Here is a 17,397-nt window from a genome sequence, read left to right on the forward strand (position 1 = left end):
TACTTTTTAAAAGAAAGATATAACAGAACCTTGTGCAGTCATCGATAAAAGTAATGAAGTACTTTTTACCTCCTCTAGTTTGTATGAATTTTAAGTCACATAGATCACTATGTACTAATTCTAGAGGAGTCCTCGACCTTTCCACTGAATGAAAAGGTAGTTTCGTCATTTTCGCTTCCACGCACACTTCACATTTGTGTGTTTCATCAACATCGATGTTTGGTAATAAATTTAGTTTGACGAGACGTTTTAGAGTATTATTATTGACATGCCCAAGCAGATCATGCCATAAATTGAAACACTAAATAACATAGCTGGAAGCTTTTATTTTATTACCATCAAAATCACGGTGTACAGTCATTACAACTATCTTGAACAAACTTTGTTCTAATACCCCTTTCCTACGAAGACATCGTTCTTCGTAAGTACAAAGTTGTTGGGCTAGAACACTAGTTTGAATCCGGCTTTAACAAGTGCCGATCCAGAAACTAAGTTCTTCCTCATGTCGGGAACATGGAGCACATCAATGAGAGTTAGCTCATTCCGAGACATCATTTTTAGAATTACTTTTCCGAGTCCAACAATCGGGGGCGTCATGGAATTGCCCATATAGAGCTTTCTTCCACTTATCGGAGTGTACTTGGAGAACATCGCCTTGTCAGAACAGACATGGCGGGTTGCTCCTGTATCGATCCACCACTGCTTTGGGTTGTCCACCATGTTGGCTTCAAACATGATCACAGTGAGATCCATGTTGGCTTCAACAGAAGTTGCGACCTGGTTCGCAACATTCTTCTGACTCTTGGTTGTCTTCTTCGGGCGTCTGCAATTCTTGGACATGTGGCCTGACTTTCCACAGTTGTAGCACGTGCCCTTGAACTTCTTGCCTTGAGCCTTCTGTTTCAGTTGTTTGAGCTTCTTGGCTTTTGGTTTGTCAGATTGGACATCTCGTCGACTGTCCGCTTCGTTCCTCTAGAGTCGGATAATTTTCGATTATCCTCCTCTATCCATAATCGCAGGATAAGGTCTTCAAGTCCCATCTCCTTTTGCTTGTGTTTTAGGTAATTTTTGAAATCCTTCCATGACGGAGGGAGTTTCTTGATTACCGCAGCAACCTTGAATGACTCGTTCAACGACATTCCTTCGGCGTCTAGATCATGTATTATCAGTTGCATGTCTTGGACTTGAGACGTGACACTTTTGGAATCCACCATTTTGAAATCCAAAAATCGGTCGACGATGAATTTCTTCAGTTCGACGTTTTGGGTTTTGTATTTCTTCTCTAGCGATTCCCATAGAGATTTCGCCATCTCTATCATGCAATATACGTTATATAGCGCATTGCCCAACGCGTTAAGAACGTAATTGCGGCATAGGAAGTCACCATGGGACCACGCATCGCCATGGGCCTTGCTACTGGAATTATCTTTCGTAGTGGCTGGCGGGTCTTCACGCAGAAATCCTACAAGGTTCAGCGCGGTTAAGTAAAACACCATCTTTTGCTGCCATCTTTTGAAGTCGGCTCCGTTGAATTTCTCCGGCTTCTCAGCGTGAGGATGGCGGTTGGTACGTCATTGATCCCGGCCAAATCAGTTTGCCGATATCGTTTTACGATTGTGAGGTCCTCGAACATCTGGATTTGCTCCTCGGTATTTGACATAGTCGATTTTAGTCGACTGTCTGGACTTCCGGGCAATTACTGCCGGGAGGAAGCAAACTGAGTTGTCGTCGAAGTTAGTATTCGACACTATCTCTGTAAAACGATATTGCTCCACTACAGTGCTCATAGATAGCAGCATTTCATTCCCAAGATACAATGACGACGTCTCGAAATAGTAGCACTTCAAATTTCAAGACCGACGAACCTTCTCGTAAGATTTTTGGACTCTTTTTATACAAGAGATGGACGAATGGTTTGAATGTAAATACTTTTTCGAATGAATGATTTCCAAGAAGGAGAGAGATCTATTTATATTAGGTGAAGAGGTAAGTAACCCTTGGTTTGGACTGATCTGGATCGCTTGTTTTGAAAGGGTATAACCCTTTAAAGATCTTTTGATCTCAGCTATCAGATCTGAAGAGATATAACTCTTCAGATGACTTTTAATCTTAACCATCAGATCTGAAGAAATATAACTCTTCAGATTTTGATATGATCTCGTCCCTTGATATGAAGAGTTAAAATTGTTAAGACCTTTGTGCCCGCTAGAGGGGGGGTGAATAGCGTTTCGTCATGCTCCTTGCGTCGGTTTGCTTCGTCTTGATGATGATATGCAGCGGAAATGAAATACAAGACTCACACAACGCTAACAAGCAGATTTACTTGGTATCTACCTCAAGAAAAGGTGACTAATCTAAGGATCCACACACGACATACTATCTCCACTATAAAACACTCTTTCTCAGTCGCAACCGGAGGCGGAGAAGCCTCGTACAAACTCACACACAACACAAACACAAATACAAGAAGAAACTACAAGAATACAAGTAAATACACCTTTCTTCTTGCTATTTGGTGTTGCCTCTTAAACCTTGGAGATGCCCCCCAAGTGCCTTCAAGAACTGGTGTGAGTGCTCGAGAAATCGCTGTGAAGATCGCACAAAGCTCGCAGAAAACAGATCACAAAAATCTACGGAGAAAACGCTCCGCCTAGGTTTTAAACAGTGCTCCCAATAGATCCAATTCATCCCCAATCGATTGCCACGTCAACACCGCTTCATCGCAGCCGTCCATCGCTCGTTTCCTGCGCAACGGTCGAATCCCAATCGATCGACCGATCGATTGGGAACATCTGAATCGATCGGGAACATCTGAATCGATCAGTGGATAGATTCAGAAGCATTCTGTGTTCTCGCGATCGCGCGAGAACTCCCCTGCCCAATCGATCGACCAATCGATTGGGCAGCTCCCAATCGATCGCTTGATCGATTGGGAAAGCTTCTGTGCTCGCGATTTCACATCCCAATCGATCGATCGATCGATTGGGCCTTCCCACAATCGCAACACACATCAATCGATCGACTGGTCGATTGGACCCTTGTTCAATCGATCGCCCGATTGATTGACCAGCCTGGACTTGACTCAAACTCAAGTCCAAAGCCTCCAACCCAACTCCCGGTCAACCGTGACCTGTTGGGTCTCCGTGCCTAGTATTTGGCCACACCCGACCAACCTTAAACTAGCGTTCTACCCTCCTCCATCAGTCTTGCGTCCCTCGGATATTTACCATCCTTCACGCCTTGCCTTCAGGAGCTTCCTTCGGCCTTATCCTAGTTGTCGGATTATACCTCCATACTTGACTAACCTCGAACTAGCCTTATAGCCTCCTAGCCTCCTCCATCAGCCTTGCGTCTCTCGGATATTTCCCCATCCTTCACGCCTTGCCTTTAAGAGCTTCCTTCGGCTTCATCCTGGTTATCGAGTTCTCTTTGTCAAGTCACACTAGGACTTACCTTGTCAAGACCACATGCTTGGACTTATAACCTTTGCCAAGATCACACTTGGACTTTCAGTTGTCTGGCTCGTCACCAAGACTTTCCAATTGCCTGACTTCTCACAAGGACTTCCTCCTTTGCCAAGATCACATTGGACTTTCAGTTGCCTGGCTCCTCACTAGGACTTCCTCCTTTGCCAAGATCACATTGGACTTTCAGTTGTCTGGCTCCTCACCAGCACTTCCCAAATGCCTCAGTTGCCTGATTTCCTCCTTTTCCAAGATCACACTTGGACTTTCAGTTGCCTGGCTCCTCACCAGCACTTCCCAAATGCCTCAGTTGCCTGGCTCCTCACAAATGCCTGGCTCCTCACAAGTGCCTGACTCCTCACAAGGACTTCCTCCTTTGCCAAGATCACACTTGGACTTCCCAAATGCCCGACTCTTCACCAGGACTTTCTCTTTTGCCAAAATCACACTTGGATTTTTCAATTTGCCTAACATCCAGTTAGGACTTCCAATTTGCCTAACCTCCAGCTAGGACTTTCATATGCCTAACCTCCAATTAGGACTTCCATACGCCTAACCTCTAGTTAGGATTTTCCTAGTCAAGTCTCCTGTCAACCTTCAACTTGGTCAATCCTTTGACCATCTCCACAACCGGACGATTGCCCTAGTAATCTCCATATATTGTCAAACATCAAAACTCAAACCCGACTCAAGCTTGACTCAACTCAAGCTTAGTCAAACTGGTCAAACTTGACCAAGGGAAATTGTCCCAACAATAACTCTTCAGATCTCATCTTGATCTTAGTTGTCAGATTACAACATTTAATCCGACGTTTCAGATCAAGCCTTCCTCTTCAAGGTCAGATTAGAATCCGACGTTCCAGATTGCATCTACTTACGATCTGCCCTCATTTTTTATCCGACGGTCACCATCTGTTCGCCCAATCCAGTCATTGCTCTCTACACAATCATGTGCCACATAGGCACTGCCTCATCACCCGACCATGCCACGTCATTGCCACGTGGAGTATAAATTAAAGCTTCTCGCGACGATGTGAAGTGCAAAGTGCGCCAACAAAGCACCCATTACGCGGGTGGCGGGCTCACAGGTGCGAGCATCTGCTCGCCCAAGGATAAAGAGCACCTATGCTTTTGTATTAATAACATTAACATAACAACACATATAAGGAAACGCGGGCTCTCGCCGGTTAACAATGTGAGACTAAAACCCCATCTTTTTTTTAATAATGTTAATTTGAGCACATCTTTGAACAATTAATTTTTTATTCATTCGTAATCGGTTTTGAGCAAATTAATAGTCCAGATTTATCTACGTGAAACGTAGATTTCGATTTTGAAGTCAAACGTGACTTTCAACGATCGATGACACCAAGATTTTGATTTACAAAATCGTATCCAACAGTACTCACTATGTAATGTTAACGATAGTGCACACCGCATGTAGTGAATGATCGTATTCATAGGGCACATAGCGCACTGTAAATTGTGTCAACTGTAGTGCATTGTATGCGTTAATGATGTCTCGTGACTTTCGAGTTTCGACGGTTTATAATTGTGTAGCGTGGGATGCTGGCCTTGGATAGAATAAATGAATAATAGGACGTTATAAAAAGTAAATTTGTTGTAGTGATGTAATGTTAGAATACGGAATTTTATAATAAAATAAATCAGCTATAACCATCCGGAACGAGCAGAATCTAGAAGATTCTGAGTTTTAAACCTGATTATTCAATTAAAATTCAGAAAAATCTGAATAGCATCAGTTATTAACAAATATATATTATGCTTTATTCGTTATCGCTTATCACTTGTCCATCACACTTGCAAATTCTTTAAAATATTATTTAAAAAAGAAATCAACTCTTTAGTGTTTTTAAATTGCTAGAAGAAGGATCTCAAACTAAATTCTATGACGAACCTAAATCTGAAAGCGATGGGCCGTGGAAACCACGTTTCACAGTAATGTTATAAATGGATCCAAACATTTTTAAAAATAATAGGATAGCCTTAAAACTTTTTGAAAATATCCTGAAATTTTGGTAGAACATGTGCTCTAACATTCCATATAATTTAAATCCGCGATCCATATGGGGTGTCTTATGAGAAGTTAGTGTTGGGAACATTATTTAGATACGAACTATTTTTAAATCATATAATTATATTATGTAACTATAAGTAAATATATATAATGAAATTGTAAATTTTATATCAGCAGGTGTTTAGTCTAATAAAGTGACTTAAATTAATATGAACTATTTAACCTGAAAGGTCTAGATAATATGGTAGATTCATGTTTTCTTCTCCATGTCTCCCAGGATTTCTTCTTGCCAAACCCAGCAAAGTATATTGGTAACTATATCCGATATGATTAACTCCCCGACGAAACTGCGATACCTTTAGCTGCAATCGACAGAAAAGTGGCAAGGAAGGATAATAAACCGCAAATAGGTAAAATAATAGGCAAGAGCATAGTTTGTAGAATCGCGATCCTACGTAGAATCGATTTAGGGTCAGGATCGGATCGGTCAGGATCGGATCGTAGAATCGTACGATCCTACCAAAACCCCTTAAAATCTTATCATACATGATTAATAATTAGAAAAAATACTTAAAAAACTCATTTACATATAAATAGATAACTAATTTTACATATATATGCAATCATTTACACTCAACACCTTAGATTACATTACTACATGTACAAATTTAAATTAATTAGTAATTTAACTACTATTCTCACATAGTAATAATATTTATATTTTCATATCATAAAATGAAAGAATATAAAATTTCTATTAACACAATAATAATAACACATTCAACGTCAAAAATATTTCCTTGGTTTATAAGATGATCCAATTTAAAGGCCAATAAAGCACCTAACGTACATAACAAAAGTTATTAGATCCTTTGATTCAAATATGAACGTCGAAAATAATCTTTTAAAGATTGGTTGATGTCACACAATACTAGACAATAGACATTCGAAAATTCATCATTTTGGGGGAAAAATGACAGAATATTATTGATAAAAAACTAACTCAAAAATAATTAAATATATGTTTAAATAATTTAAAACCCTAACAAGATGAAAAAATATAATAATAAAAAATAAAATCTTCTAGGCATCCGAAAAGGATTTAAATAATATTTTTTGGGTTTGAAATAGGGTGGTTAAGGATAAACTTTGAAATTTATTAAAGATCTCTTAACGAGCTTTGATTTGATATATTATAGGCCCCGTGGTTCAATCCGAGTCAAAAGTTATGACCTCTCAAAGCTTCCACCGATCCTGCTCCGATTCTGCTCCGATTCTGTTACGATCCTACCGATCCTGTTCCGATCCTACCGATCCTACCGATCCTGCTGCGATCCTGCTGCAAAACTCGATTCTGCACGATCCTGGATCGATTTTGGGTCTTAGGATCGTAGGATCGTACGATCCTACGATCCGGATCGCGATTTTGCAAACTATGGGCAAGAGGTTCACGTTTCCCGTGAGAAAGTAGAGTGGCGGTTAAAGTTCTTCCTCTCTTTACACCAGACTCTTGCTTGAGCAGTTGTACATTTCCAACTTCGGAATTGCATTTATTCAATTGTCTTGCTGCATTTAAGAAGAAGCCATATTTTCTTATGTACGGCTATATTTAGCTCCGAAGTTTTTATTTTTGGTCTGCCACGTGTCTGTGAATCCGACACTGATAATTTGTTGACTGTCTATATTATCAATTATGACGTACCCAAGAAACATTTCAAAGTTTCTACTTCCAAAAAAAGGGACATTACATAACATATACACTATAAGCCCCTGCAGGAAAAGGATCACTGTGTTGGTGATTTATCTTCCTTCCCATGGGATAGTCCTAGAGAGCCCCCGAGATGAGGGTTATATCACCTTTGCTGCTATAAGATCTAATAAGGAGAAACTTGAGGATGATCTGAAAGAAACTTGAGGGGTGAAAACATCAGCCATGAAAGAAGAGAAGCAAGGTGTAGCATGCGAGCATGTACTCATTGAAGACCATACTTGGAAAGGATCCCAGCCAATTTATCCTTTGTCAGGGGCTGCAATTGCAAACCAAGAGAACGGCAGCTAAAATATTCCCTCTTTAATTAATATAGTTAACTACGTACTCGATCAAATGACCATGAAATATGCATGATCCATCATCATATATGTACCTTCTCAACGAATTCGTCGGCGCCGGCTCTAAGAAACAAGTCCCTATCGCACTGCTGGCTGTCCGCCGAGAGAGCCACGATGGGGGTTTTCACTCCCAGTAGTCGTAGCTGCTTTGTGGCCTGTAACCATGATCTAGTGATCAAAAAGAGTAGAAAGGAGGAGAATAGAACAGATGCATGCATGGTATACCTCATGGCCATCCATGACCGACATTTCCCTGTCCATGAGGATGAGGTCGTAGGACTTGCCATCCTTGACCGATTCCACCGCCGCCTTCCCGTTCTCCGCCTCCTCCAATACTATCCCTTGCTCCTTCATCAGCTTACGCACCACCACCTGCAGCCACCACCGATCGAACAAGTCCTTTGAAGAACGGGAACGATTTATCGAGTACTCACCCGGATGATGGCATTGTCCTCGACGACGAGCGCTCTTCTGCCGCGGGAAGAAACCGCCGAGTTCGCCATGCGAATAGAAGAGCAGAACATGCGTAGGGCGGATTAAACGTGGCTACTTGTATTATGTTGTTGGTGGGCGTGGCCGGGTCCGTTGCTGCCCCGATGTCGACCCCGCGGTAGCGTGCGCTGTGATAGTGGCCGGATATGGTAACCCGGTGAGCATCCTCCTCTTTCTGTATCAATGCACTTGCAGGTGCAGGTGTAGGAGCAGCCTCCGCAGGTGACTACTCCGTGCCTCGCTGCTGCCGTTGCTTGTCGCCGTCATAGTCTTGTGGAGCCCGGCAGAGTAGAATAATACATCGTGCAGTGAACTGATAAAGCAAGAGTGTCATTTCCAAATTTAGCAAACGTGAGTGCGTCACCTGATTGACAAGTGGTCACGCCGCCAATCTGAAAAAAACGGCGTGCGTTACGTTGGGTCCCGTCGTGATAGTCTGACGTCAGCCGTTGTGCTCAACGGCTGTGGTGAGGGCTCGAGGGATGGGGATAAAACTTAGGCGATTTTTTATATTGATTTTGATATACTTAAATTTACTATTTAATTTTTTATTAATAATAAATAAATAAGTGTCGGATTAATTTTTTATCAACGAATGAAAAAGGTAATATTTGAGATTTGACTCCAGATCTATTAAAACAAATACTAATTGAATTTAACATATTCTATATTTAATGGTTGGACACGCAATAGCAATAACAAGGACCATCGAAATTAATCAGTTAATAGAGGGAAATTTATGTGGCGATCGATTTGAAGAAAAAGAAAAGCTAATTATAACAGCTAGCTTCCGACTGGAATACAAGAGTTTGCATCAGGTTTGCTGCCGGAGTATATGGCGGACATAATGAAGCCGGGTGCGGCGAGGCCGCTGTTCACTTTCTTCTTTGCTGGAGAGGGAAGCGATGAGGAAACAGAATGTTAAACGTTACATCAGTTGCAACGTCGGAAAGATGAAGGGGTGCTCATTCACCTTCATCTTCCTCCATTGAAAGCAGCTATCAAGACATCGGTTGGTAACCGATGTCTTGCTTGCTATATATGATGGCATCCAAGGCAATCTGATCAGAGGAGCGTAGTGGAGGTGATCAGAGAACTTTGCTAGGTGATCAGCGAGCAGAGGAGAACACCCAGTGGTTGGGATTTTGCTTGTGAACTTTGGAGTACCTTCCGATTTTCCCGTGATTGTGCTTCCGACAGCGGCTGCCCACTTCGACCACCGGTGTCTCCAGTTGCGACTTCGAGAGATCACTGTGAGTGATTATAATTACCACATTGTTTTATTTTTGTTTAGTTTCGATTTTCATGCTGTCAAAAAATTACCAACATTGGTATCAGAGCGTAGTTCTGAAAGCATGAAATTCGATACGGAAAAACTCTCGCATTTTTCTTCTTCTGTCGCGAAGAAGACGATACTGTTCATCAATTGAATCGATTAACCAATCGATTCAAAATCGCGAGATGAACAGTGCTTTTGACGAAGCACAGTGAGAAAAGAAACTGCTTCAATCGATTCTTAAATTGGCTGAAAAGAAGAAAAAAAAGTGAAATGAACAGTATTTTTGACGAAGCACTGTAAAGGAAAAAAAATGAAAACGTGTATAAAAAAATGCATGCATGTTGTTTTTTTTATTTTTTCTTCTTCACATACATGAACATAAAGGTTAATTAAATATATTTATTAATTAATTAAATACACATAGAAATGTATTATTAATTAATAAATAAATATTTAATTAAATTATGATTCAATTTACTGAAAAAGGAACCATACTAACTTGTCCAATCAAACCCATGTCTGGTTTAAATTATTAGTTGATTTAAGCAGACCAGTTTGATTCAATGATACCTAAAGCTGGTTCAAATTATTTGTTGGTTTAACCAGCTCGGTTTATTATTGAATTAATTAGGGTGAGTTTGATTACAGAAGTTGGGTTGATCAAATATGACCAGATTAATTTTGTTGTGTCATATTTGATCAAAAATATTAGATTTGTTCTAATAGGTTAGACTTAAACCAATGGGCATTGGATGAATCAAACGAACCTAAGTTTGATCACCAAGTCTGATATTGACTCAAATGGGCTTAAACAATAACAGAACATAGGTCAGAAATCTCTGTCCAATTAGATTAGTTTTAATGAGTACAATAGATTAAGCTTAAGATCCGGATTCCTGATCGATCGATCCAATGTGTCAGTCACATGAGACTCCCCAAAATAAGGAAATTTGTTTTTCTTAATTACTTGTGTATTCTATATATTTTGTTCTATATGTGGGAATTGAATTTGACCGATTTTTGTTACTGGTCTGTCGATTTTGTATTGACATCATGATTTTCAATTCCAGATACAAAGAACGATATACACAATGGCTGGTCGCTATGAACGACAACATGAGCTATGGGAGGAGATCAAGAAGTTGGAATATGACTCGGATCACGGAGTCGGTAGGCTTATTGGTCGGCTCGATTGGTTGTTTTGGAATCTCGAGCAAGAAGGGTATCCAGTCCAGGAAATAGAAAGAAGATGGTCTCTGGTTTATTCATTATCGGAACATCTAAGGCAGATAGCATTCCAACTTTGGGATAATTTTGATGGGCACATCTTATACTCAGAGATGTGTAGACAATTACTTCATTTGGAATGAGGTCCTGATGAATCTGAAGAGAATCCAGATCCCGAAGATATGGATCTCGAATAATCTGAGGAGGATCCAAAAATGGATTCTGAAGATTTAGAGGAGGATCCAAATCCCGCAGAATCTGAGGATGATCCGAAGATGAACCTCGAAGAATTTGAAGAGGATCTAGAAATGGATCTTGAAGATTTTGAGGAGGATCCAGAGATGGATCCCGAGGAGGATCTAGAGATGGATCCCGAAGAATCAGAGGAGGACCCTCAAGAGTGTGTAGAAGATCCAGAAATGGATCTAATGGATACATCTGAGGCTGAACCACCCATTATAGAATCCGGGATAAACGGGATGCAATTACCCACTGCTCTAGCATTTATCCTAGTGGGAGTAGTGTTAGCTTATCTATGTTACTAGTGTTCTGTTTACTGTCGTTATGTACGAACAATGTTAGCTCATCTAGTTTTTGAGTCATGTAATAATTTTTGTCGTTATGCACGAACGGAATTATATAATGAAAAGTTATGTTATATGTTAACAAACTTGGAAATGATTAGTTCATTTCATGACATGATTAGTTCATGTGAATATGATTCGTTCATATATCCATATGGTTAGTTCATATGAAAAATGATTAGTTTATTTTAATAATGATTCGTTCATTAGATGAGATATGTGTAATATGATTGATCAGTATTGATTAGATTAGAACATACAAATGATGAGTGGAAACAATGTTATCACTTGATTTTGTAAACTAACTCTAATTTACACTGAGTCAATAAATAATTGCACATATATGAATTACACTGAAATAATAAATAATTTGTTTATTTATGTAGATCATGGAAACTAAAAATATCATAGTTGAACTCAATAAGGGCGAGAAATTATATGGGGATAACTACAAAATCTGGCACCTCAAGATACAATACGTTCTTGAGGAACAAGAAGTTCTAGAGGCTGTAAATCAAATCATGGAAGAACAGGTTGATGGTTCTACAGCACAGAATAGACGTGACCTTGATGCCTATAAGACATGGAAAAGGAAGGACTCAATTGCTAATGGTATATTGATTAGTTCAATGGTGGATGACCTGGTATTTGAGTATGAGTCATTACCATCTGCTCATGCTGTTTGGGTAGCCCTTAGAGAGAAGTACAGTGGAGTCAGCCTGAGTAAGCTCTATCAGTTAACTATCAAGTTTGATAGTTGTAAAAAGCGCTGGAATGTTACCATGGCCCAACATCTCAGGGAGATAGGTAACATGATTCAAGAGCTTAAGACTGTTGGTCATGCGTTGATCGATGAACAACGGGTTCAAGCGGTTATCCGTTCCCTTCCTGATTCTTGGGAAACGATGAAACAGAATCTGACCCACAGTGAGAGTATCAAGACTTTCACCGATGTCTCACGCCATGTTGTACTAGAGGCAAAGAGGATTGAATCCGCAAGGATTTTGGGTCAAGCTTTTGTAGCTGAAGGTTCTGGTTCCAAGAATAAGATCAAGTGGTTTAAGAAAGGAAAGGGGAAAGGAAAAGAGGCTAATGTTGTTGTTGCAAAAAAACAAATCAAGAAGAAAGGAAAGAAATATGGACAAAAACCTAAGAGCAGGTTGATTTGCTTCAACTGTGGCAAGAAGGGCCATTTTGCTCGGGATTGTACTGAGTCTAAAAAGGTAGATCCATTTTTATCTTCTTTTCACGAGCAATATGTTGCAAGTACAGTGTTGTTATCTGTTTCGTATCCTTTGTGGATTGTAGATTCAGGAGCAACGAACCACGTAGCTCGTGATCGAGCTACATATGTGGAGTACCGTCGGGTACTAGCTAGCAACAAATGGATGTATGCAGGAAACAATGCAAGAATTGAAGTCAAAGAAATTGACACTTGCAAGCTCAACCTACATGGTGGAGGTACCTTGTTTCTACATGATGTCCAGTACGCTCCTGAAATTCGACGAAATCTGGTTTCTGTTATTTGTCTTCTTGATTTAGGTTACAATGTAAATTTTTATAGCCATTGTGTGGAACTTCGAATTAACTCTGTGTTAATTGAGCATGGTTTTGTAACAAATGGTTTTTATGGTTCTTGATGTAGAATCAAATAATAATGATGGTTATTTTTCAAACATTGCTCTTACTAGTAATGCTAATGTTAATGATGAAATTTGGCATGCTAGATTGGGACATATAGCACAAGAACGAATGAATAGATTAGCTAAGGAGGGTCTATTAGGCACTCATGCTTGTTAGGACCGAAAAGAAGCTAGAGGGGGGGGGGTGAATAGCTCGTCGTGTGCTTCGTGGTTGACGTTGCTTGTTTCTTCGAAGATGTGCAGCGGAAAATACAGAAACAAAACATACAACGCTAACACGGTTGGTTTACTTGGTATCCACCTCACAAGAGGTGACTAGTCCAAGGATCCACACCTACACACACACCCGCCACTAATAAAACTCTCCTTTATGGTAACTACCAAGGGCGGAGAAGCCCTATAAGACTCAATACAAGAAGAAAGGGAAATGTAATGAAATACAAGCTTACAAGCTTACAATGAGTGCAAAAACCCTAACCCTAGTTTCTTCTTCTTCTCTTGATCCGCCTCTTAACTTGGAAGAACCTCCAAGAACCTTCAAGAACTGGCAATCTCGAGCTTGAGAAAAACTGTGGAGGAGCTGGTGAAGATCTGAAATGAATTGGTGAAGAAGTGCCGAAGACAACGCTCGCCTGCGGCTCAAATACGATGCAACGGTCGGATTCCAATCGATTCGATTATTCCCAATCGATCGGGGAGGCTTTGGATCGATCCACGGATCGATCCAGAGCGCCTCTGTGCTCTGGAAAAATGCCTGGATCGATCCACGGATCGATCCAGCGCTTATTGCGCGAAGCAGCAGCGTCCCAATCGATCACATCTGGATCGATCCACTGATCGATCCAGAGGCTTTCTGTTCACTGGGAAAGGCCTGGATCGATCCACTGATCGATCCAGCTCTTGGTTTTTACCCAAAACCAAGTCCCAAGCCTCTTAAACCAACATCCGGTCAACCTTGACCTGTTGGTACATCATGCCTAGCATCTGGTCACTCCCTTGACCTGCCAGGACTCCCCACCAAGTGTCCGGTCAATCCCTTTGACCCACTTGGACTTTTCTCTTCGTGTCAAGTATCCGGTCACTACCTTGACCTACTTGAACTTCCACCAGATGTCTGGTCAACCTTGACCCATCTGAATTTCCTCATGCCAAGTATCCAGTCAATCCTTTGACCTACTTGGACTTCCCAACACCAGATGTCCGATCATCCTTGATCCATCTGGATTTTCCCTTGCCTGGCTTCACTCACCAGGACTTTCACCTAGCTTCATGTTGGAGTGTATACTGAAAGCCTAAGCTTTGTAAACATTCATTATGAATAAAGAATCACATTTGGTCTAATTATCTACATTTGTTTGTAGTTGTTCATTTAATTTATATTGTAGATAACATAGTATGTGGTGTCACATACAGAAGATGATGTTATCAGTACCTTATAAATTATAAACAGTAGCTCATGACCAGAATGGAAAGGAACAAACCATTAGAAAGTCGTAGTGTAATTAGATATTAGTTTATCTTGACTATATAATTACACTAGTACACTCAGAGTGTATTGAGTAGGACCATTTGAAGTCGTTCCTTTTATACTGACTTTATAAAGGAATAAAGACCTCAGTTATTATGGAAGTGTGTGCTCTTAATCCTAATATAATAACAAGCATATATGTTTGATATTTATTTCTTTAATTTATCAATGGGTGAGATTTAGTTCGATGAATCAATAAACCCGATAAATTGGGAAATGGTATCACTCATAGTGTGTGTTGTTGATTATAGAAGGAAACTGTGTCCTAGTGATACTAGGTTGATAATGTCCTCAAGAGGAGCTCATAAAGATTGTCATGGTTAACCCTGCAGGTGGATTTAGTTCGACATGGTGATAAGGTTTAGTGGTACTTGTCTTGGTCTTAGATATTTATTAAATGAGTTGTCAGTAACTCACTTAATTAGTGGACATTCGATATCTTAAACAGGAGACTAACACACTCATAATAAGAAGGAGCCCAAAATGTAATTTGGGATTGGTGCGGTAGTTCAATGATAGTTCTCTAGTGGAATGAATTATCATTGATAAAATTAAGTTGTGTGTTGGGCGAACGGGATGCTAATTTTATCGGAGACCAAAACCAATTCCTCCTCTCGGTCCCTATCGTAGCCTCTTATTTATAGAGTACTATACCCACATATACCCACCTTTTATACCCACCTAAAGGGGGCCGGCCAAGCTAGCTTGGGAACCAAGCTAGGGCCGGCCTAAGCTTGGGTTTAAGGTGGCCGGCCCTAGCTTGAACCCAAGCTAGTAGGGCCGGCCATAATTAATTAAAAAGAAAATTTAATTTTAATGTTTATTATTATGTGGAAGATTTAATTTAAAAGAGAATTAAAATTAAAATATCTCTCTTGTAAAAATTTACAAAAGATTAAAGAAAGAGATTAGATTTCTTTCCTTATTTGTAGATTGGAGAGTTGTTTTATTTTCTCTTTAAAATTATTCACATGTTAATAAAATTAAAATTATAGATATTTCCTTTTATTAACCATGAAGAGATTTTAAAGAGAAATTTTATTTTTTAAAATTTCCGGAAACAAATAAGGAAAGTTTTAATTGTTGATTGAAACTTGTCCAATTTGCTTCCTATTGTTTTGGCCGGCCATCATTGTTTAATTGGGGAAATATTATTTTATTTTTCTCAATTAAATCATGTCAAGGAAATTAAGGAAAATTTATTGTAATTAAATTTCCTAATTTACCTAGGCCAAGGAATATAAAAGAAGGGGTGAGGGTGCCTTCATGAGACACAACATCTATTATTCCTCTCCCTCTTTTGTTTCTTGGTGTGGCCGGCCATCATCTCCATCTCTTCCTCTTGTGGTGGCCGAACCTCTCCCTCTCCCTTGGAGTTCTTGTGGTGGCCGGATACTACTCGGAGAAGAAGAAGAAGAAGGAGAGGAAGCTAGCATCTCTTGGAGCTTGGTTAGTATTTTGATTTTCTTCTTTGGTAAAGTTCTTCCTTTGTGGCCGAACCTTGCTTGGAGAAGAAGAAGGTGGTTGGTGGTTTCTCATCTTGGTAGATCGTTGCCCACACAACGTCCGAGGTTAGAAGAGGAATACGGTAGAAGATCAAGAGGTTTTTCTACAAGGTATAACTAGTAATTTCTTTTCCGCATCATGCTAGTTATTTATGGAAATAATACCAAATACAAGAGGCTTACGTTCTAGTATTTCGAATATGTTTTTTCGAAGTTGTGTTCTTTTGTTTCTTTCTTTTCCTTGTGATTTGATTGTTCTCTTTGGTTAACCTAAAGTTATTTTAGGAAATTAAATATTAGCTTTCTATTAAAGGTTTTGTCTAGTCGGTGGTGGTTGCTCCCATATCCAAGAAGGCCATGTGCCTCGCCACGTCAGTACTGGGAACCTTTTATGGAAATTAATATTTAATGGAATTAATAACTTAAGGAGACTTGGGTCGAACGTGTTAAGTTCCGCAGGAGATCCAAGTCAAAACCTAAAAGAACAAATAGATTAAGTTTTGGATCAAACGTGTTAAGTTCCGCAGGAGATCCAAAATTTAATTTAAAAGAACACATGGTAGCTAGGAAAAGGTTCAGATCTTTGTACAAAATTTTTGTACAGTGGAACCTATAGGCTTTTCGAGTAGCAACCAACACTTCACTCACTAGGGTTTTCCATCTGCCTAGCTTCACTCACTAGGACTTCCACCTGACTTCACTCACCAGGATTTTCCATCTGCCTAGCTTCCAGTTAGGACTTCCCAGTCAGGTATCCGATCATCCTTGATCTACTTGACTCTTCTTCATCCACACTGATCAGTCCCTGATCAGAATCTCCCCACATGAACAACTGTACCTGCATTGTCCATATGTCTACATGTATTGTCAAACATCGAAACTATGACCAAGACTCAAGTTTGGTCAACTTAGTCAACCTTGACCTAAGGGATATTGCACCAACAATCTCCCCCTTTTTGATGTTTGACAATACCTTTAAGTTAGGTCCACTCTGAGTTAAGCTAATCCCATAGCCTTAACTCTCTTCATGCCAAAGTATGAATGTTGGTTCCCTTCATTCTCCCCCTATGACCTCCCCCATAGGTAATGAAGGCCTAACTTAAACCACACATTCTCCCCCTATTGGCACACATCCAACAAACACTATCTCGCCCCCTGAAGAGATACTCATCATTGATTACAACTGCACTCGTTGAACCTTTATCCCTTTTTAAAACTCTCCCCCTGAAGAGTTTCTCAAGGTTGTAATCAACATCATAATGAAGGTCTCATACCCTTCATTTCCCCTACATTCTCCCGCAATGTAGACAAATGCCCAACCTTGAGCATTTTTCAACCACTTGAAATACCACTTGAAATAATGAGGATATCCACTCCCCATTTCAAGTTCAAATGCTCATTCATGAGCATTTTCTCTAAAGAAGGTTAACCACCCTCCAAGGTTCATGAAAAAATAATGTTTCATGTCTTTAACGAGTCCTTCCCCCTAAAGACATGGTGGTAACTTCTGTCATTGCACCAACAATGA

General features: G+C 40.0%; 1 protein-coding gene across 1 annotated transcript; it reads right to left on the reverse strand.

The window, feature by feature from the left end:
* Positions 1–7,330: 7,330 nt before the first annotated feature.
* LOC122026366 (two-component response regulator ORR41-like) lies at positions 7,331–8,230 on the reverse strand. Its single transcript, XM_042585059.1, has 4 exons — positions 8,046–8,230; positions 7,837–7,983; positions 7,647–7,766; positions 7,331–7,529 (listed from the first exon to the last, which is right to left on the reverse strand). Exons 1-4 carry the CDS (start codon positions 8,133–8,135, stop codon positions 7,476–7,478), a joined length of 411 nt encoding a protein of 136 aa, XP_042440993.1. The 5' UTR covers positions 8,136–8,230; the 3' UTR covers positions 7,331–7,475.
* Positions 8,231–17,397: the final 9,167 nt, after the last annotated feature.

This window comes from Zingiber officinale, chromosome 10A, assembly GCF_018446385.1.
Source record: "Zingiber officinale cultivar Zhangliang chromosome 10A, Zo_v1.1, whole genome shotgun sequence".
NCBI lineage: Eukaryota > Viridiplantae > Streptophyta > Magnoliopsida > Zingiberales > Zingiberaceae > Zingiber > Zingiber officinale.